At 32.6% G+C, this 22,188-nt stretch overlaps 1 protein-coding gene across 1 annotated transcript in view; it reads left to right on the top strand.

Moving 5' to 3' along the window:
- Window positions 1-22,188, top strand: part of LOC128157090 (multiple epidermal growth factor-like domains protein 8) — an 82,480-nt gene that overhangs the window by 29,485 nt on the left and 30,807 nt on the right. Inside the window, exons 12-24 of the mRNA XM_052819456.1 lie at window positions 2,798-3,069; window positions 4,315-4,552; window positions 4,850-5,070; window positions 6,813-6,954; window positions 7,825-8,026; window positions 8,220-8,373; window positions 9,369-9,398; window positions 13,731-13,873; window positions 15,545-15,807; window positions 16,711-16,855; window positions 17,621-17,804; window positions 18,661-18,824; window positions 18,993-19,149. Of these exons, the coding sequence (XP_052675416.1) occupies window positions 2,798-3,069; window positions 4,315-4,552; window positions 4,850-5,070; window positions 6,813-6,954; window positions 7,825-8,026; window positions 8,220-8,373; window positions 9,369-9,398; window positions 13,731-13,873; window positions 15,545-15,807; window positions 16,711-16,855; window positions 17,621-17,804; window positions 18,661-18,824; window positions 18,993-19,149 (2,315 nt within the window). The remainder of the gene's footprint in view (window positions 1-2,797; window positions 3,070-4,314; window positions 4,553-4,849; window positions 5,071-6,812; window positions 6,955-7,824; window positions 8,027-8,219; window positions 8,374-9,368; window positions 9,399-13,730; window positions 13,874-15,544; window positions 15,808-16,710; window positions 16,856-17,620; window positions 17,805-18,660; window positions 18,825-18,992; window positions 19,150-22,188) is intronic.

Raw genomic sequence — 22,188 nt, 5'->3', positions numbered from 1 at the left:
TTCTGTGATTTTTTTGCAACATTTCGGGTATATTAGAGACATTTTAAGTGTGGCGACTGAAGAAGGCCTGTCCCGAGACACAGATTATTCTAACTAAACAGAGTGTAGTGAAATTAATAGCATTATTGTATGCTTTAAGCTTGGTTATGTAAATGTCAACAAAACGTTGTGTCGGTGTATCTACTTTTTAAATATCCGATATCATTTGCAATGTCAACCTGCGCATGCACGGTTCAAAGTCTTACTGTCACGAATTATTCAACAATTGTGTAGGTGGCTGTCAAGCACTCAGCATAGGAAGTGAAAAAAAGCAGGGCACTTAGATAATCAAAGTACTGAAATACTGATGGAAGTCGATTTTATTGATCATTATTTTAAGATCAACAATATGAAATTTTGCATAGCAAGTAGTTTCTTAGCTGTATTTGAATAATTACACACATTTTTTTCTAAATGAATATGAATCCTCTGCCTTTTCTGACATGAATTCCGAGCTATATTGACGGAAAACCCCATATATAATCATGTTATGTAAAATTTAAAGATAGAATAAATGCCATCAAACTCAATGATACATTATGTATCAGTAATTGAAATATTTCTGGAAAATTGTATCCAAGCAAGAACAAAGATATAATAATAAAGTCTAGTCTTTGGCATTACTGGTTCTATTTTTAGATTCAATTGGATACCTTAGTCTGCCCTTGATTCCTAATGCTATCGCTGTAGAAATGGGGCTTTGGTAATCAATGATAGTGAATCTGTCCTATTGAACTCTGGTGCAGGAATAATACGACTACAGAAATATCTAAATTTTTCATACAATTCTAAATCTGTTTATTTTCAAAGTATTTGTAAATATTTACATTTGCAAATATGTTTCCTTATTTAAACCTATAGAAGAGCAAAAACGTTCAATTCTGTATGATCTTTTTCATGACGTCACAATGATCATAGCATGCGCTTATCGCTTGTCGCTTGGACTATTATAAGTATAAAATCTCACTAATATTAATAGTTCTGAACAATTTCTCTTTCTCAAACGTAAATATAAGTAATAAACAGCAATGTTAAAAAGTTCACCGGGATATGAAGTTGGTTGGTACATGATCAAATCTACTGACTCAGAGAAGCCCTTTAGGCTTCACAGGATTTGATCACGTGACCAACCAACTTCATATCCTGGTAAACTTTTTACATTGCTGTTTATTTATTAAATAAGTTTCCTTGAAAAACAATGCTTCTGAATATGTTACATCAAATTTATTGATTATTTCAAGTATTAAGTCTTAACAGTGGTGACGATTTGTGCTGTTTTTAGAATTTGATCAAAATCGGTTAAAATTTAACATTTTCTTATCGTTTTTCAAATGGGAATTAATACAGAGCAACTCTTTGAAGAAATAACTTTTTGTCACTTATTAGTACTGGAGAGACATCTTTGGTTAAAATATTTTGTTGTTCAAGCAATCGCTCAATGTTTTATTTAAGAAAAACTGCTTGAAAACAAGCCGTTTTATGCTAAAAATGCGAAAATGGCGGGAAAATGTTAACTTTATGATGACATGTTCTTAAATTGTGGGCAAAAATGAAAATTATGTAAAAACAAATGTATGTCTGTACAAACAAAACAAACATTTACAATGAAATGATGATGTTCATTTAAGGGCGCCATTTTAAGCTCAAACCATATATAGTCCTTTGTCTATATAAAAGGCAGATTTATGGAATGGATAAAAAATATCCTAGATAATTTAGAGTTATGGAACATTGCTGAGGATCGGAAATCGTCAAAATCAACTCACACAAAAACTGAGGTCCCCTTTATTCATATCTGTAGGTCTGTCACTCCTTTTTCCACAGACTTTGAGTACATTTAATACAATTTAAAAAACAAGATTTAGAAAGCTTGGAAAAATTAGCAGACCTGTTGAGAAAAGCGTGTGACGCTAAAAATAGCGATAACGACTTTGGGCCTTCCCATGTTATGTAAGTGTTGATTCACTGGTTACGATATTAAATTTCGACAGAGATATTAAGTAAAATTTGGAGTGAAATAAAAGATGATAACGAGACAGATATCGAAAAAGGTGGTGATGATATCGGTGTGTCGGCAAAAACTCGAGAATTTTCTACAAAAAATGCATTAAATGCGGAAAGATTTTCAAACCTTCTTCATGCAGAAAACAGACTTCGAAGATTCCACATTAACTGTTTTACAAAATTAAAACTGATTGACTGAAACTTACCAAAGAATTTATAAAAAAAAAAAAAAAAAGCAACTGACAATCACACAGTTTTTGTCTCTCGTGAAGTGAAAGTAACACATGTTTAGATTATACACGTAATTATTCTATGATGATTTACATGAGTACGCTCTAAGTATGTTATAAGTACTTTTCAACAAAGTTTGAATAAATTATACATATTTATTTTATTACATGTATCACTTGTTTATAAACGTTATTTGAAATGTAAAGAACAACAATCACATGTCACCTTGCGAAAGGCCAACCTCGGATATAACCAGTATCGGTTATAACGAGAAATAAATCTATGTCCCCAGCATCTCGCTATACCGGAGGCCACTGTATTGAGCATCTTCAGATACCCATATGTGATTGTGTCTTTTACTTATTATAAGTACCGTATATATTAAAGTACCTATTGCGATAAGTAAAAGATGTGATCAACCATGGGTATTCAGAAAAAGCAGTGTTCCTTTTGTATTTTAGAAAGGAACAATGTATTTAGTGTGACACAACCAGCCAGTTTAACTTTTGGAATTTTTTTTCAGAAAGAAGAATTGTTCCTCCTGCATTTCGGAAAGGAATGAATGTTTTTGGTGTGAGACGACCAAAACGTGCTTCCCATTCAACCACTACAGTTCTCACTTTATCCATGGCAAATGTCAGGATTGGGTGGACTTTGAGGGAAAGCAGACACACTACTGTCTGGACTGCTCCTCCCTGCCAAACTGTACTGCCTGTCTGGAGAGATTTGGCTGTGGGTGGTGTGGAGACTATAACAATCCCAAAATCGGGAAGTGTGTGGGTGGTGGGTTTCCTGGTAAGTGCTCAATGGCTGAGTTAGTTCAGATCTTGTTATTGCACGCAATTGTTTGTAAGGTTGGCTGTCAGACAATGGTGAAAACAGCATATATTATAAAGTTGATTCATGTGTTTGTAAAAAATATAAGTAAACATTGTACGGTAATTACTCAGTATTGAACAAGACAGACACAATTTCCTATGAGGTCTGCAGTAACAGTAAACAACTTGTTTATGCTTCATCCAAAAGTCATTTAACATGACCACAAGGCTATCTTATTTCCTTGAGATTGTCCAATGACTCTCATCCTTAGTATTCTAAAATTAGCAAGTTCTGCTACCTTTCTGAATATGTTGTCAATTTTTAAGCGGGTTTTCCAAAGGAATTATCCGGTTAATGAAATGGTGAAAATGGCGGGGGCGGGCGGGTTGGTGCCTGCCAAAAGGGTACCCTTATTGTACAGATAACTCCTCCTACAGTTTTCAAGATAGGAAGTTATTTTGCAGATCAATTGTACATATATGTAAATCAGAGGTGTGCATATTGCTAGGATTTTGATTTCTGATAATTTATGAAAAAAGTACCAGCTGTTGAACTGATTCGTTTTTGGGCAAAATATTGCATATAGGGTACCCCTATTGTACGGATAACTCCTCCTACAGTTTTCAAGATAGGAAGTTGTTCTTTTGCAGATTAATTGTACATAAACTGTCGCACCTGCTGTTATGGCCACCTTTAATCAGCGGCTACTAGTCTTGAGCGGCCAGTTTCAATCCCGCCCGTTTAGTTTTTCACTATATTTTAACTGATATAAGCTGCCACCTGTCTAATGCAGCCAGAGGCAAGTGTTTTTAGGTCCTGTGGTTTCAACATGCCTGTTTACAACGGCCATTTTGTCTATTTTGTCACATGACATCAATTGATGCTATTGATGAATCTGTGCAATAGAGCCAAAATGAATATACTTTGTGTTTTTTCTTCATTAATTTGAAACCTGGAGGCCATCTGTCTTAAGCAGCCAGTTTGTCATTGTCCCACAAGTGGCCTCTTAAAACAGGGTTGACAAATAGATTGTGGCTACTGTTTACACAATAGAAAACCCATTTTGCTGTCACATTGACAGCTTTTCTCTTGTCTGTAGTTTATAAAAATTTTATTTGAAAGAATCATTATGGTATCCAAGTGCTTTTAAAAGCTATATTTGTATTTTTGCCATTTTTGTTGTAATGGAAAATATTAGGAAATGGAATTATATATATATAGGGCCATCTGATGGATCCTGTGACTCAATAGTGAGTTCGCACTCCTTGGTAACAAACCAGACCTTCAGTGGACACACAAACTGGACTTACCATCAGTGTTTAGACGCTGACGAGTGTCGACTGGGTCTGCATAAATGCCACGAGAAAGCCGAGTGCATCAACACAGAAGGACCAGAAGACTCCTACGAATGTTTGTGTGAGCAGGGCTACATGGGCAACGGAACACATTGCAGAGAAACGTATGTACTATAAATCACAGAGATGAACACATTGCTTACTTCTCTGACAGGGTACAGCTCAAAAATGGATTTCAAAGATAAACTATCTATATTATAGTTTGTACAATGTTCATTTGAAAGATTTACCTGAAATACAAACAGCACCATCAAGTTATGCTTTAAAATGAATGATTTTTATCAATTTTTTTTTTAAAGCATATGTAAAAGTTAACCATCAAAGCATCCTCTAACGTCTTCTTACAACCCAAAACTGGCAATGCGTTTTGATTTTTGAAAGTTGTTTTTGTTGTTTGTTAGATGTTACCACAACTGTGTGAACGGAACATGCTCCGGAGCGCCCAACTACCAATGTGTCTGTAATTTGGGATGGACTGGTCTGGATTGCGGCACAGATTGTGGATGCAACTTTCACAGCACCTGTCAGAACGGTGTTGGAATTTGTGACAAATGTCAGGACTCAACAGACGGCCAATTCTGTGAAAAGTGTCAGTTTGGTTACTATGGCAATCCAAAAGAAGGCAAGCCAAATTTTGCATTATACACTCAATTAGAAACTTACTGTAAATTCTCTGATCCTCAGCCTCAAAGTATTTTTCTCATCATTAAATGTTATCTTTCCTTCAATTTTTATAAATGAAAAAGAAATAAAAAGAGAATTACTGATGGTATCCATGCATTTTATGAAGTTATTGCAATTTTGGCAAGTTGTATATAATATCGGGAGTTTTAAGAATTTTTAACTGATTCTTTTCACACTATCGCTTTCCTTGTATGGTCAATTAATAACAGTCAAGACAAACATTTAATAAACGTAGACTATGCTTGACCTATAAGCATGGCAATTCGTTGAGACTGAAAAATGTTGACATACGTCTCTTCCGAATCTTAGACCATGCAGTGCAACACATAGAGATTCGGTAAAGTTTACCTAAACTTCAGCCGATTGTTCCTATAGAAATAAGCTAAATTAAATCAACAGCCAACTTTTTACTTTGAACATCATTTTAATTCCATAAATCAACATAAAATGTTAGTTTTCTACCATTAAATGGTTTATATTCCACTAAATATGAACTTGTTTATTTTTCATATCATTGCCACAAGTAGAGATTCAAAAGTTTATGATGAAACGAAATTGAAAAATAGATTTTTGAATGTTTTACATGCAAATGAAAAAAAAAATAAACAAATATCAAATTTTTTCTCTGGGCTGCCTGAATTTTAAAAGGGCTGACAACTTATACTAGCTGTCAGCCCTGAGTGTCTAGCTAATTTTTTTGAAGAGTTTAAAACACTGTTATTGGAGAATATAAAATTTCACATTTGACTATCCATGGGTGATTTCATGAAAAAAATGTCTTCTAATATGAGAAGATCAATATCATAATTATATCAGGTTTTGCTTCTCTTTTAGATAATTAAATGCACTGTCAAATTCTACTATTTACACTTTGAAATGAAAGGGCTCCTGCAGTTCTTTACCTTTAACTTACATTATTGGCATTTATCCTTGTTAAATTATAATTTTTGTGATTTTAAATGTTTCTTATAGAAAGTACAAGATACAATTTCTGCATATTCAATATTTTGCAATTCGAAAGAGATCGTGAAAAACGCGAAAATTAGATCATATTGCAAAATTACCGGATATACAGTATGTCTCTTGAAAAAAGACTGGTTTTTTTTGTTTTAAACTTTTAACGACCAAAGCGCATTGTCAGTCTCGTTTAAACAAAGGTTAAGTGAGTTGTTTTATATTTTGTTATAAGAATTGTTTTGATCTATATATTAAACACTTTGTACATCAGCTGTTCAAGAATTGACACCTACGTCATTAATGGAAATTTTAACTGCAAGAGCTCTGATTTGCAACCATTATAACACTAATTACAGCTGTTTTTGATGGGGTTTTTTATGCCTCGTTAATAAATACAATGTATACTGTAGTTTTTTTTTATTAAACGTGAGGAAATAATTTCCGTGTAAAATCACGATAAGCAACCCTTGCGAATTTTAAAATCTTGCTTTTATTTTTCAGACAATTTTGAACTAAAAGAAATTTTTACAAAAAGTTGGTGACCGCCATTTTTATTGTCGCAATTTGATACAAAACTGCGGAATCGTAGAATTAAGTACTCGCGTAAAATAAGGAATTTACAGTATATAATTAGAGGGTATTTCTGTTTGATTTTCAATTTTTGGAGATACGTTATAGAAACCCTTAAATACATTACATATATGAAATATCTGATTGATTTAGGGTGTCACAAATGTAGCTGTAACCAGCATGGAGATGCCTCCAAAGGGATCTGTAACAATGTGACGGGGGAGTGTTACTGCACCGGGAACACGGAGGGACTAGTCTGTCAGCACTGCTCCCCAGGCCACTACGGCTCACCTGTGTAAGTGGATAGTCCCTGTATACATACTTTATTTAGCCTGAATGATATTTGAAATTAGTCAAATTTTTTTTATATACAACTTAGCATAGATATGATTTAGCCCATTTCTGAATTTATATACATATTTATACATTTAAATGCACGATGTCTAAAGACCAACTTGATTATGCAGCAGGTTCTTTCTGCCCAAAACACTAATTAAAAAGATTTGCCAGATGGAAGAGGTTTACAGTATCTTCACTTTTGTTTTAATTGCTGTTTGACATTTTGTATATTACTGTGGAATCATTAAATTTCGTGGGGGCCAATTTTCGAGGATTGCTTAAATTTTACAGGTTCGTAAGGGACGTAATTTCGTGTATTCTCTTAAACCTACAAAGGAAATATGACTCTTATACCCTAATTTATTAATTCGTGGAAGATGTTAATTTGTGGATCAGAGGTCGAATTCCACGAAATTTGAGCCACCATGAAATCTAATGATTCCACAGTAACTTTTTTTCTAGTTCGCATGCTACTTAATTTTATGAAAATAAAGTAAATTTAGGAATTTTGATCTTTTTTGAGTATGTTGTTTTGGGGGATTACATAAGTCAATAGAAGAATGTGGCACACAATAACTGATGCAGCATCTTATATTTTTTGGCATGACTTTTAATAATTATTCTTTTGTGATCACGAAGTTATCATGTGTGTAAAAGTTGTATGCATCCAATTCAAAGAAAATAGTTGACTAAGCCCTAGAAGACTGGAACTGTCTGGAAGAATCTCGTCTTGCCCAGCTCAATCTGCTTGAATTGTGCAGTCTTCAATACCAGTTATTCTTTAATAAGTCAGACTTGTTTTCATGATGAAATCCTTTTTGAGCAGAAATGGCGGGAAATGTTATCGAGCTTGCCAAGGGAGATTAGTGTTGGAACAAGCGGAGGGGTCGTTAGGTGTACAGTTACCTGTGTCTGCTACCTCCAACAAGAACCTGCACTGTCTTTGGATCATCCATGCCCCAGATACTGCACAACCATCAGACGGTTTCACGGTCACAGTGGATGGAATTGCTACTCGATGTAGAGAGGTAAGGGGAGAACACTCGGTAATTAGCTAATGGAGTTTACTTAAATAACCTTTTAATTTCGTTTTGAAAATCTGTATTAACACAATTTTTTTTTTTTACTAAATTACAGTAAAATCTGCAATACAGGGTGTTATCTTAATGGAATGAACCTACTCCATGATTAACCTTTGATTTGTCATTTCTTTTCTGTCAGAACCACCTCATGGTGTTTGATGGGGTCCCTCCTTTTATTTCGGGAAATACCACGGAGAGCAGGTTGCTGGGAACATTTTGTGGCCAAGCGCAGAATCTGGAACCTATCAGAACAGACACTGACACAGTCACTGTTTACTTTGAAATGGACATGGGTAAATGAATATTACTTTAAGTACTGGTTTATATTATTTATCTAATTTATTTTATTATGAAATTGTATTTTTTTTTCAAGCATACAATTGTTCAATTGTTGTTGCATGATCATGTATAAATTCATTTTTTTTATCCAAGCGTATGATTGGTCGATTGTTGTCACATGACCATGCTATAAATTATGTTATAAACCTTACTATATGAAAAATAGAAAATTTATAAAGCACACTATATTAAAAATAGAATTTCATAACAAAAAAAGTTTGTTCTTTGAAAGACTTGAACCTGAACTCAAAAGTTTATAATAATTGGAACAATCTTCTTTTGAAATAAATCTTTATTAAGTTGGTATGGGACACTTCCATGTTGTGACGTTTGTTTATCGAAAAAAACAATAAAACCAAGTGTAGTTATATAAGTATAGTTTCTTTGATAATCTAACAGCGTAGCACAGTGGATAAGAGAGTTTACTACGAATCTGTAAGTCATGAGTTCAAATCCCACTTTGGGTTTTAAAGATTTTACCTCTCCAAATTTTTTTAAAAGCTATTTTTTGGTTAGATATTGTAAAATTTAGAAATTCTAAATGGGTGAAAATATTTCAATTATAATGTACTTTAATCCACATTAATATCAACAGGTGTCCAATACCACCTTAAGAAGTTGTAATTATTGATAATAGCAGCTGCTTACGTCATATGTTGAGTAATTTTAGTGACGCAGAGGTTTGATATGGTCATTCATTTCCTTATTTTAATAAGGAAAGGTGTGACAGATACTCTGTACTTAATAACAGTCAACCAGTATATAGCATTGCATAATTCATTGTTGTTTATTGAGCTATGAAATTGTAAATTATAAATTGACCATATAGATTGAAAAATAGTTTTGCTTAAACTATTGTTAACATAGATATTGCATTGGCCATTCAATATTATTGATTTACTATCATAAATTTTAATCTTCAATTTTTTATAATTTTTTTTTTTTTCAGATAATAAGGATATCTATGTAGAGCAAAAAGGTAATGTAAAATTCATTTTCTTGTATAACCCAGATAATGGCAGTAATGACAGTCACAAAAACTATTAGCATTACATAATAATATACTCCACAGCTTTAGATGGGTGTGATATATTTCCTTTTTTTGGCCACTGAGTCTTCACCCAGGTGACCTAATTTGATCTCTATTTTAATTTATTTGTTGTTTGGCACTGTGATCGAGTCATGATTTGGAAACCATTAGCATCACATTATGATATAACGCACAGCTTAAAATAGATGTAATACAATATTTTGCCAAAGATAATACGCAGTTGTGTATAATAACTTTACATGTATATTTGTGCAAAGAAAACCTAGAATTACACTGAAATGATGATGTATATTTTAGGAGACAATTTTAGGCCTATATCATAGGCATATATCATATATACCAGTAGTCCTTTGTGCATATTATTCATTTTTCTTTATCTACTGTCATTAATGCCACAGAAAGCACAGTAGAAATATTCTGTAGATATGTTAGTCTTTGAAAATTATCTATCTGAATCATTTTCAAGAAAAAAAATCTGAAACAATGAGCAAACAGTCATGTAATAAATTCCTTGCTGCAATTTTGTTGTCAAAAGTTGATTAAAGTTTGCCTATGACAACTTCTAGATGCTGAATCTGGGCCTTGAATTACAGATGCTGGAGGAAGTTAAGGTTTCTGAAGCTGGTTAAAGTTTTTGGTGCAGATGCCCTTTTCTAGCCATTTCTAAGTTACTACTGGTCCCAAGTTCACCAAACTTGCATGGATGGTGCGTCTTATGAATCAGATACAGAGGGTTCCACTTGATCTGATCACGGTTAATCTGATAATTCGGTTAATCTGATATAAAATCAAAACACTGATCCATTTGCAATATAAGCCTTTGTAATTTCTACGGATAATCTGATTGGAAAAAAATGTCATTTTCGGTTAATCTGATACGATTTCTGTCGGCCGATCAAATATCAGTTAACGTTTTCACACCTCTTCCACACCTCGTGTATAACCTCTCACTGTGTAAACAGCTTGGCACGTGCCTAAAGCTTGCAAATAACGGTGCTTCAGGGGATTAGTCACAGCTCAACGCACACAGATGGTCAGCTGGTTGATAGATGAAAGATACCAACATCGATAGTTCAGCCCACCCTCTAACACCTCTATATTTCTTTGTTTAATTAGTTGACACCCCTCTTGTGTACACAGTAACTCTTTACTCGGCATTAGTTTCACTTCAACACACACGGGTGGCTCACTTCTTCGTAAGATGAAAGCTACCGACATTGATAGTTGTTCCAGATGACCGCACACAGGACTGACCTTACCTGTGTACTCATTTTTTTCCTGTTTTTTCCTTTACCAATTGCCTGTGTTAATTTGATGCACTTGACAGGCTTGAATTCTGAATCAGATCCATAGGTCTCAGATGCTGATTTAGGTGAAGGTTTTTGGAGCTGGTTAAAGTTTTTGGAGCAGGTGCCCTCTGATGATTATATCTTAGTTATTACTGGTTCTTACTTCTCAGAACTTGCATGGATGGTGCATCTATTGACTCTGAAGCACTCCACAGGCAAGGATGCTGAATCAGAGCCATAGGTTTCAGATGCTGCAGAAAGTTTAGTTTTTTGGAACAGGTCAAATGTTTAATAGATAATACACTGTAGTACTATTTCAAACTTGCATGATTTACCAATAATATTAATGAAAAGCTTCAGATACAGAGCATGATCTCCGTTATCAAGGATGGTTAAAAAAAACTCCTACCTTAGTCAAATTTGCTTGATAGATGTGTTTATTGTTAAATGATATAGCATGTTTTTATAATACAGTATTGCATGATATGATACACTATTGTATTATATGATACAATAATAATATCATATAATTTTAGATTTAAAAAAAAAATAACATGATACCATGTGACATTGTATCAAACTTTTTGTATATTATGATATTGTATCATGTTATTGTTAAATTATAATGTATATTATGATACGATATTATATAACTGTTGAAATTGACACCCTGAGACAACCAATGTCAACCGATGCGAAGCGGAGGTTGACAATGGTTTTCGAGGGGTGTCAATTTCAACAGTTACCCTCCTAAACAGGCACTATTTATTTTATTATACTGAATGTCTTAATTTTAAAGAGAATTTTACTGCTTTAAAATAGAAATTAAGTGAATTCTACGGCGAACCGTACGCGTATGATTTACGTGCATGTAACAATTCGTTGTGTTACCCGTTGCCAAGTGTGTTGCTAACGCTGAGGGTAATAGAACGGATTACCAACTGCGTCTAAACCAATCAGATTTCAGTATTTAACATGAAAGAATAATAATATATAATATGATATTATATTATAACATATAGTATAGTATTGTATCACATGATATTGAATATTATATTGTTCAATCCTTCTCCGTGAAATGATGATGAATATGGCCGATGCTTATCCCAGGTTTATGTGGTGCTAAGCATATGAGAGTCATTGACTCCCCCTGGATGGGACACCAGTCCATCGCAGGATAACCCCCAGCATAAGCCGCTACCCAATTTCAGCTGGGTGGACTGAGACATTGTACTTAATGTGTCTTGTATAAGTGCACAACACACAACATCAAGGGACAATAGCTGGGTTTGAACCAGCGACCTTTCAATTACTATCCTAAAGCCCATGACCACTGAGCCATGTGCTCCACGTATTTAATTGTATCATATGATTTAATATGGTATGATATGATATTGTTAAATAAAATGCATTAATGTTTCACATAAATTGTATCATATGATAAATGTAAAATATATAATATCATATGATATGATATTGTAAAATATGATATTGTATTATAAATATATAATTTTATCACATGATAAGATACTTTGTTGTATCATGTTATATTTTATTATATGATACAATATCATATTACGTATCATTTTTGATACAATATCATTCTAAACAATATCATGATTAATATCATGGTATCATATCATACAATATAATATCATATATTACAATATTATGATGTATTATGTTATGTGATATTGTATTATATGATACTATATACTATTATATTATGATATTATATTATGTAATGAAATACAATGATATATAACATGATACAATGCCATATTATATTTTATGTTGTTATATTCAGTAGTATTTTCTCACTATATAACTCTATATAGACGAATAGTCAATAATTGTAATATTAGCTCGTCCGAAAAATATCGACCGGTCAATATTTTTTTGATATTGACCAGCTAGGAATAATATCTAGAGAACATTCCCTGTATTTCAAGTAATCGCCTCTGATTTGTTGATTCGTAAACGATGACGTAAATAATTCTTCGCGATTCCAAAACAAGGTGACGTCATAATAGACAGTCAGTCAAGGCAAGTAAACAACGGACGCGCAATGCGACGGTTTGCTATCATAATGGATATAAGGATTTGCGAATTACTGTTAATAAAATCAGGTAGAACATCTGTATGTTAATTCTTATGGTTGGTTTGTTTCTTCATATAACAAAACAAATGTTGACTGTGTTTTCGGGCAACATTGATTATATTAGCCCCCTTGGGACGAGAATATTGCCCTCCGCTTCGCGTCGGGCAATATTTCGTCCCTCGGGGGCTAATATAATCAATGTTGCCCTCAACCCCAGTCAATATGTGTATAATAAAATATGATATCTTGATGCAATGTCATATGTAACAATATATTGTTTCATTATATATAACAGTATTATATTGTATCATATGATATATCATGACACAATATAATTGTATTTATAGGATGCAATATCATATTTTATATTACTATATTGATTTAAGTTGTATATTACAGTACCATATCCTATTAATGTTTGAATATCAAATGATTTTTAACATATGACATGATATTATGTCAAACCACACTACAGTATCCATGAATATCCAAGATCATTAATAATTATTATGATTATCTTATACTATGATGAAGGTGCTCTCCCAAGGTGATGACTCGTCTCAGTGAGCTTTGTAATCTATGATTACCTATGTTTATAATTGAAAGGACTAACTGATAATCAATCTTTTAACTGGTAATGTTCCAACCAAGTTTCTGATTAACCAGGTAGAAATTGCCAAAAAGCGTTCAAAATTTAGTTTGACTTAATTAAGACAAACTATTGAAAGGTGTGGTAATTCACAACTCCCCAGACATTTAGATGAATTCACTTAAATTTTAAGAAATACTAAAGGAAATTGAAAAGTTGATTAAACTTGAATTGGTTTATTTTATTAGATCTGTTATTCTATTTAATTTATCTATTATCAGGATTTAACTTGAGCTATGTCATCAACCTTTGTCCAAGCTGTAAGGAGAATGAAATCTGTGTGGGTAACCAGTGTAAACAAGATCCAAATCGCTCATCAGCGAGCAAGTTCTACAATGTCTGTCCCACCAGCTGTGATACCAAGGTAAGTGAGAGACAGTCAGAGAAGGAGAATTAACAGTCTGAGTTTAGATTGGTGTATTTATCAGTGGATCAAACTGCTGTGTCATTATACATGTAATACGTATTGTTCAGTGTCTTTGTTTTCAGATGAGTCATTCGATTTTGTAATTTGGGTGACTTGGTTTTAATTGGTCATTAATGATTTAAATTATCATCTTTTCTGCCGAGTGATAACAGGATGAATATCCTCTACTGCAGCGTAAATTTAAAGGAAAAAAAATGTTAAATTACTAATAAACTATCCTAAAGCTTTTGAAACGCATGATCCTTTTCATATTCAATGCAATGCATATAATGACTGGGCTGCATTGAAGGGGAATTTATGCATTTTTGATAATTCAATTTGTCACATAAAAAAGTATAAGACAGCCAATGAAAATGTTTGAGGCATTTAATATTTAATTTTTTTAAATGACTGTAAAATGCCACAAAAATATTAAATCTTAAACAATACTTAGATTTTTATCAGGCCTAGAAAATACAGACTTAAGGATATATATCAATTAATAGCTTTATTAGATAACAGTGTACACAAGTACGTTTTAATGCCGTTTTATAAAAATAGATCCTGGAATATGGCATAAAGATTTATAAATATTCCATAATAAAAATCATTATTGTATCATACAATACAATATGAAACTTAAATTTCAGTGTAATTATCATACAATTTTTTATCATTAGGTATACGATATTAATTGTTTCAATCCACACTAAAGTATCAAATAATTTATTAAAGATTTTCATGTAATATGATGAAGGTGGTCTCATAAAGGTGATGCTTAGTGTCGAAAGACATGGATATTTTTATTCACTACATAGCTTTATAAGGCGTCTTGGTCTTACTGACGTCATTTAATAGCAAGCATAAGCATAAGTCTTTGCATGTTTCTTTTCCCAATCGAGAGACTTTGATCAACTGTGGCGACAGTATTTTGTATAAGATATCCAATTAAAACCAATGCCAGTCTTATTCAATAGGCACTTACGAATTCATTTCTTTACATAAATCTATGGAACCCTTAACTGCCTTATGTGAATAAACTTCATTATATGATTATACTTAAACATTACATGATGGTACTTCAACATTACATGATGGTACTTTAACATTACATGATTATACTTCAACATTACATGATGGTACTTCAACATTACATGATGGTACTTTAACATTACATGATGATACTTCTTCATTATATGATGAATCTTCATTATTTGGTGGTTCTAAAAATAGATCTACATCTGAAATATTTAAGTTATGATATGTCTGGTATCATTTAGTAAAGAAAAACTCCTTGATAGGTTTTAGCTTTTAATTTTGATTGTTTTACTACATCTTTACACAGAACTCTTCTTTTAAAGGAGATCAATAAGGTATAAAAATGGTCACAACCTTCCAGCCCTCCTAAGTATGGGGCTTGTAGAATAAGTGAGACCAAGATAAATTAGTATTTGTGTGTTCTTAGTTTGCTAACTGACCATACAATATGCTATCCCTAATGCTTGTTGGTACATTTCCTAATTTATATATGAATAATTTGATTTTTACTTTCACTATTTAAAAAAAAAACCTCATCTTGGTTTCATCCAAAGCGACTTGTTAAGATGATTGATTATGTCTTTCTTTCAGTCCCATGGAACTTGTGTGTGTATTAATGATCTGGATATGATGGTCTTCCCATGGAACTTTCTGAAGCCAATCAGCAAGAGGAAGCCAGGGAGCATCCCTGGTCGCTATGGCCATAGTGTCACTTCCTGTGGAGAGAATTTTTTCTACGTCTTTGGGGGTTACTCTCAGGAGCATGGAGCTCTGAATGATATCTGGAAGTACACTACATCCACTTACCAGTGGACTCAGGAGCAACCCATCACCTCTGACCAACCAGATGGAAGGTAGGGATTGCAATAAAACTCATTTAGTACGAACACAGATATGGCAAATTCTCGGATATAGGGAAGTTTTTTTTAGTTTTACTTTAAGGTTAGAAGACACATTCCTCAATTTTATATACCTTTTTCCAAGAATTTGTTAAATGTTTGGAACTCTCTCTCGACCGGGGCCAGGCTTTGAACTCGCGACCTTGGAAACTACGCTCCTGGCAGTGAGTGGCAAGGCTCTAACCACTCGGCCATCTAGGCATATTCTTATTTATAAGTAAATTTTAATCATTCTGAAAATAATTATAAAAATTATAATTTTTATTGGAACTCTTTTTTGCGAGGAGATACAAAAATATGCTAGAGGAACATGTTGTCTGACCTTAATAATAGCCACTAGAATGAGAGAACTGGTATGATGATACATGTACTAATTCCATTGCACTATCTGTTTGTAGGGAGTCATAGTAGGATCTTAATACTCTATTTGTAGTTTGTAGAAAGACATTGTACTATTTGTAGTTTGTAGAGAGTCATGGTAAATTTTAATGCACTATTTGTAATTGGTGGAGAAATAAAGATGAATAAGCATAATAAGATTCTTGGTAATATATGCCTGCTGCCCTTTTTCAAGATTAAAACAAAGTTGTCTTTCATCATGATTGTCTTAACTTTTCCCATCAAATTTTGCTAACAAATTTAAATTGAATTCAAATTTTTGTATCCAATTTAGAATCCTGCAGGATTTATCAGATGCAGTAAAAAAAAAGAAGATTTTTTATGTATGAGTAAAATAGATATTTAAGATAATTTGATTTCTAATTCTAAACTTTGAAAATCCTTGAAAAGAGGTTTTTTTTCTGGTCAAAATGTTCCATTAGTTTTGGTTGAAGTAAGAGTTCTAATTTATATTTTCAGATATTTTCACCAAGCTGTGTGCAGCCCTGTTTCCCAAGAAATTTATGTATATGGAGGGATTGTGAAGAACAAGGCAGGTGCCTTTGAAGCGACCAACGAATTCTGGAAATTCTCTACTGGAGCAAGAGTGTGGACAAGACTTGATGTAAATATCAATTTACTGTAAAAAAAGGTTATTGTGTATCCACTTGTAATGAATTCCCAGTACATGTTCAGGGAATTCAGTTTTTATTATTTCTTTCTGGAAAATGTTTTAATAACTAATGGGAAGTGCAGAGCTTTGGTGATCGAAGCAAGCTTTAAGAACCAGTTCACAGGAAAAAAACATGCTAAACCTACAGATTTATCAAGAAATTTTTGGAGTGCTCTGCAGCATTCCATCTGGCTCCTGTCGTGCTATGCCAAAAATGGCTGATCTTTCAATTGTAATTTATGGTTCTGTAAGTTTTTAAGAATCATTTTGGGTATCTGACATGATTTTCAGACAACAATGGCTTCCTAAATGGTTATCTATCAAAAATACAAACAGATTTTTATTAAAATGGTAGATTTAAAAAAGAAAAGAAAAATGGTAGGTGGGGGAGAGTAAAAAAACAATAGACTGCCTTGTAAAGCAGTTTAGTAAACATGTATGTTATTAGACTAAGGCAAATATTCATCCAACAACCAGCATTAATAACCTATAATAATATGCTATCCTTTTCAAATTTTAATCCATTAACAAATGCATAAAGTCTCTACTCTATTCAATAGCTTCTCTTATTGAAATGATTATAATTTTAAAGAATTAAAAAAAAAATTATTTCTAATATGAACACAGTAACAAAAAAAGATTATAATTGAGTTGTTTTCCTTGTCAAGAAGATGAATAGCCATAAAGTATCAGTACTGTGACACTTTGCTATCACAGGTACCTGAAGATTTCAACCCAGTGGCTGGACATACAATGACCTTGGTCAACGAGCGGTACCTGGTGGTAATTGGAGGTATCTCCTCCAAGAGGTACTTCTCTAGTGATGTCTACATCTATAACATAATTGATGAAGACAGCCAGCCAGCTTGGAGCAGAAACAACCACACTTATTTGCCATTAGGTCAGTAGAGAGCTACAGCAGAGAGAGAGAGAGAGAGAGAGAGAGAGAGAGAGAGAGAGAGAGAGGATTTCAAATTTTCAAGTTTGTTGGTATTTTAAAAAGTCTTCATCTCAATAACTGATTGGCCAGAAAAGCTAAAACTTGTGTGGAGGCATCCTCAGGCAGTGTAGATTTAATTTTGTTCAAATCAGGATCTTCAAGAATAGGGTTAGGCACAATGGGGGATATTCCTATATGTAGAGAAAAATCTTTGCAAATTGTATTCTCAAACACCAGTTGGCCAGAAAAGTTGAAACTTGTGTTGAAGTATCTTATGTTTGAGTAATTATGACTTCATTCAAATTATGATCCCTGGAGGTGAGGTGGGGCCACAAGGGAGGTTAATTTTTAAATAGGAATATATAGAGAAAAATCTTTAAAAATCTTCTTCTCCAAAACAAATCGGTCAGAAAAGCTAAAACTTGTTTGAAAGCATGATAAGGTAGTGTAGAATCAATTCGTCAAATCATGATCCCCTGGTGAAGAATGGCAAGGGTTGAATTGTTACATTGGAATAAATATAGAAAATTCTTTAAAATTCTTCTTCTTTTAAAAAATTCTAACAACAAAAGGAGCTCAATGTTTTACTTGAAAATAAGTATGGGAAAAATTTGAAAATCTTTGAAAATCAAGATATACTCTGTTAAGTTGTTTAGACTAGATATCTGGTACATGTATTAGATACTCTAAAGACAGTCTAAGCTTTAGTTGCCTATTGTAGCTCAGGTGAGCAATGTGGCCCCCAGGCTTCCTGTTATAATTAGGACCTATGAACAATAACATATTATCGGTTCTCTGTTCTTTTTTTGTTGCTTAGGTTTGTATGGCCACAGCGCAGTGTATGACCCAGACACGGACATGATATACATCCATGGCGGAATGGCTTTCAAACAATTTAAGTTTGATGTCTCAAACGATACTTTTATGTATGACACGGAGAAAAAACAGGCCTACCTTGTCCATGTTCAAGGCCCAGAACAGGTATAAGTAAAAAATAAAATTTACTTTCGCAATTATGGGTATTTAAACCTATTAAAAAATCCTGACTAGGTTGAGTTTTTAAGCTGTAAAAACTTTGTGTTAGATTCAATTTTAAGAGATACTTTCCTTTTAATGAGTTTTATGCTTACAATATTTTTCTGTCTAAAGGCAATTCCTCGAGTTTTTCATGTTGCTGTGCGCGTGCTGGAAGGAATGCTGGTAATTGGTGGAATGGGGAATCTGGGGCAGACGACCGAACATATGTCGTTATTCAGATTCAATTGTAGCACGTGGCATAAATATCTATCGAAGAAACCAACATCAGGTAAAGTTCTGTAGAAAGCATTTTGAGGATTTTTAAAGTGATTTTGATGAAGCCTACATTAACGATCTTGGGGCATATTGTCTTCTGTCGTTCTTTCTGTCCATCACTCTGTTTGCCACCAATAAAAAAATAGACAGAGGAAATATTAAAAATAGTTGAAAGATCAAAGATATTGAAGTCTTGTTTAAAAAACAATGGATTCATGAAATGTTAGCTGGACCTTAAATAAAAACTGGTTAAAGTTTTGGAACAGGTGCCCTCTGATGATTATATCTTAGTTATTACTTGTCTTAACTTCACCAGACTTCCATGGATGGTGCATCTTATGATACTGATGCACCTGACAGGCTTGAATGCTGAGTCTGAGCCATAGGTTTCGGATGCTGGATAAGGTTAAGTTTTTTGGAACAGGTCACACGTTAAATAGATAATAGTACTATTTCAAACTTGCATAGTTGATTAAACTGTAATATTAGTGAATTGCAGAGGTAGCTTCAGATGCAGAGCTTGATCTCCATTATCAAGGATGCTAAAAAATATATCGTAGTTATTACAGGTCCTAACTTCACCAAACTTGAAAGGATGGTGTGTCTTATGATACAGATGCACCTGACAGGCATAGATGGGGATAGGTTGCGGATGCTGGAGGAGGTTAAGGTTTTAATTGCTAGTGCCCTCCTCTGATGATATCTTAGTTATAACTGGTCCGAACTTCACCAAACTTGCATGGATGATGCGTCTTATGATACTGATGCACCTGACAGGCTTGAATGCTGAATCTGAGCCATAGGTTTCGGATACTGGATGAGGTTTAGTTTTATGGAACAGGTAACATGTTTTATAGATGATAGCTTGCATAGTTGATTTAACTTTATAATAAATGAAACGCAGAGGTTGCTTCAGATGCAGAGCCCGATCTCAATTATCAAAGATGCTAAAGAAATCTATCTCACTCAAACCTGCTCAATAGATAGATGTGTTTGTTGATAAATGATATAACATGATTCCTATGATATAGTATTGTATGATATGAAACAATACTGTTTAATATGATACAATTTAATATCATGTTATATTATAAAAAGTTATATGATACAATGTGATATTGTATCAATTTTTTTGGTATTTCATTATATGATATTGTATCATGATATTGTTATGAATAGTACTGTATATTATGATACAATATTGTATAATATTATATTGTATTATTAATTTGTTTTTTATTACATGATACTATTACATAAGATATTGCAAAATATAATATAATATCCTATGAAACAATATTGTATATTCTATAATATTGTAACATATGATATTGTATAATATGATTTTGGTTTCTGTAATATAGAATTATATCACAAGAAATTGTATTGTATGATATTGTAATATTATATAATATCTTTATAACACGTTATTTTATATGATATTGGTTTATAAATAGGATATATTATCATATCACATGAAGTTGTATTATATGATATTGTAATATATATGATTGTATCATATGATACAACATATTAATATAATATTGTATTATATAATATTTTAATTTATCACATAATATTTTATCATTTGATATGATACAATGTTGTATCAAATTATATTGTGTCATATAATACAATATCGTATTATGTATCAAAAATGATACAGAATCATACAATATCATACTATACTATACAATATAATATCATATGTTTCAATGTTATGATGTATTATGTAATATGATATTGTAATAAAATACTATATTGTATTATGTATTATGATATAGTATTATGTGATCAAATACAATAATGTATAACACAAAATAATGTCATATCATACGTTACAATATCATATCTCATCATTGTTTATTATGGTATTTTATTTTATTATAAGATATATATTGTAAATATGATAGGATGCAATATTTAATTTTTTGTTATTGTTTTGATTAACATAATGAACATATGATTATCATACAATTTTTTAACATATGATATATGATATTGTGTCAAAACAGAATCCATGAATATCCAAGATCATAAAGTATAATTTTCATATAATATGATAAAGCTGGTCTCATAAAGGTAATATCTCATACGGGTGATGTATCGTCTTGGTGAGCTTTGTAATCTGTGATTACCTATGTTGTATCATATGATTTTATGTTATTTTGTCCAACCACACTTCAGTATCCAATATTTTATTAAAGACCATTAACTATGATTTTCATAATACAGCCTACTCCAGATATATTGAAATTTAGGGGACCATGCAAATTATTTCATTATATCCGTATTTCAATATAAGCGAAATTGACTGATGTGAAGTTGCCATTTTTGAAAGTTCAATCCTGATGTAAGCATAGAAAACCAAACCCGAACAAATTATTTGGTCATCATTTATCTATTACAATGAACAGATTACATGGAACATTAGTCCTTGAAAGTTTGATTAAAATTTTATCCGAAAGTTTTGTAAGTTTCATTTTGTTACTATCTTAAACCTCATCATAATCTCCGATCGCATTCTTTTACGTTTTAGAGAAAAATCGCCTGACTTAAACGCTTCAAATATTGCTAAACGCTGCTTGTATATCATCGTAAGTGTACTCGGGATAATCTCAAAGTCCTTGGCTATTTCGAATTTAGGCTTTGTCCTTTCATCAATAGCAATAACTAGTTTGTATTTAGCGTCCGGAGATAAGGTATTTCTTTTCTGTGGGGTTTCCATATCACGTCTAGCCTCAATACATCCGTATACATAAAAACAAAAAATTCAACAGTGAATAAATTTAACTTTTTAATAGAAGTATAAAAACACACATGATGAGAACTTAATTCACACCTTTGAATATCAACCAGTCAGTCTGGCATAATTACTGTCACCAACCGTGACGACAACTTCAATATAACTGTTACAAAAACAATTAATTATCACCTTTGGGGACCAATCAGTGGCTTCAATATAAGCGATATTTCAAAATAGCCGATTTCATTATGTCCGTTAAAATCAATGCAAAGAATATGAGAGACAAAAAACGGGAGATTTTTTTCT

This window comes from Crassostrea angulata, chromosome 7, assembly GCF_025612915.1.
Source record: "Crassostrea angulata isolate pt1a10 chromosome 7, ASM2561291v2, whole genome shotgun sequence".
NCBI lineage: Eukaryota > Metazoa > Mollusca > Bivalvia > Ostreida > Ostreidae > Magallana > Magallana angulata.
The sequence above is the reverse complement of the archived record's forward strand: the minus strand, read 5'-3'. Positions and strand labels throughout refer to the sequence as shown.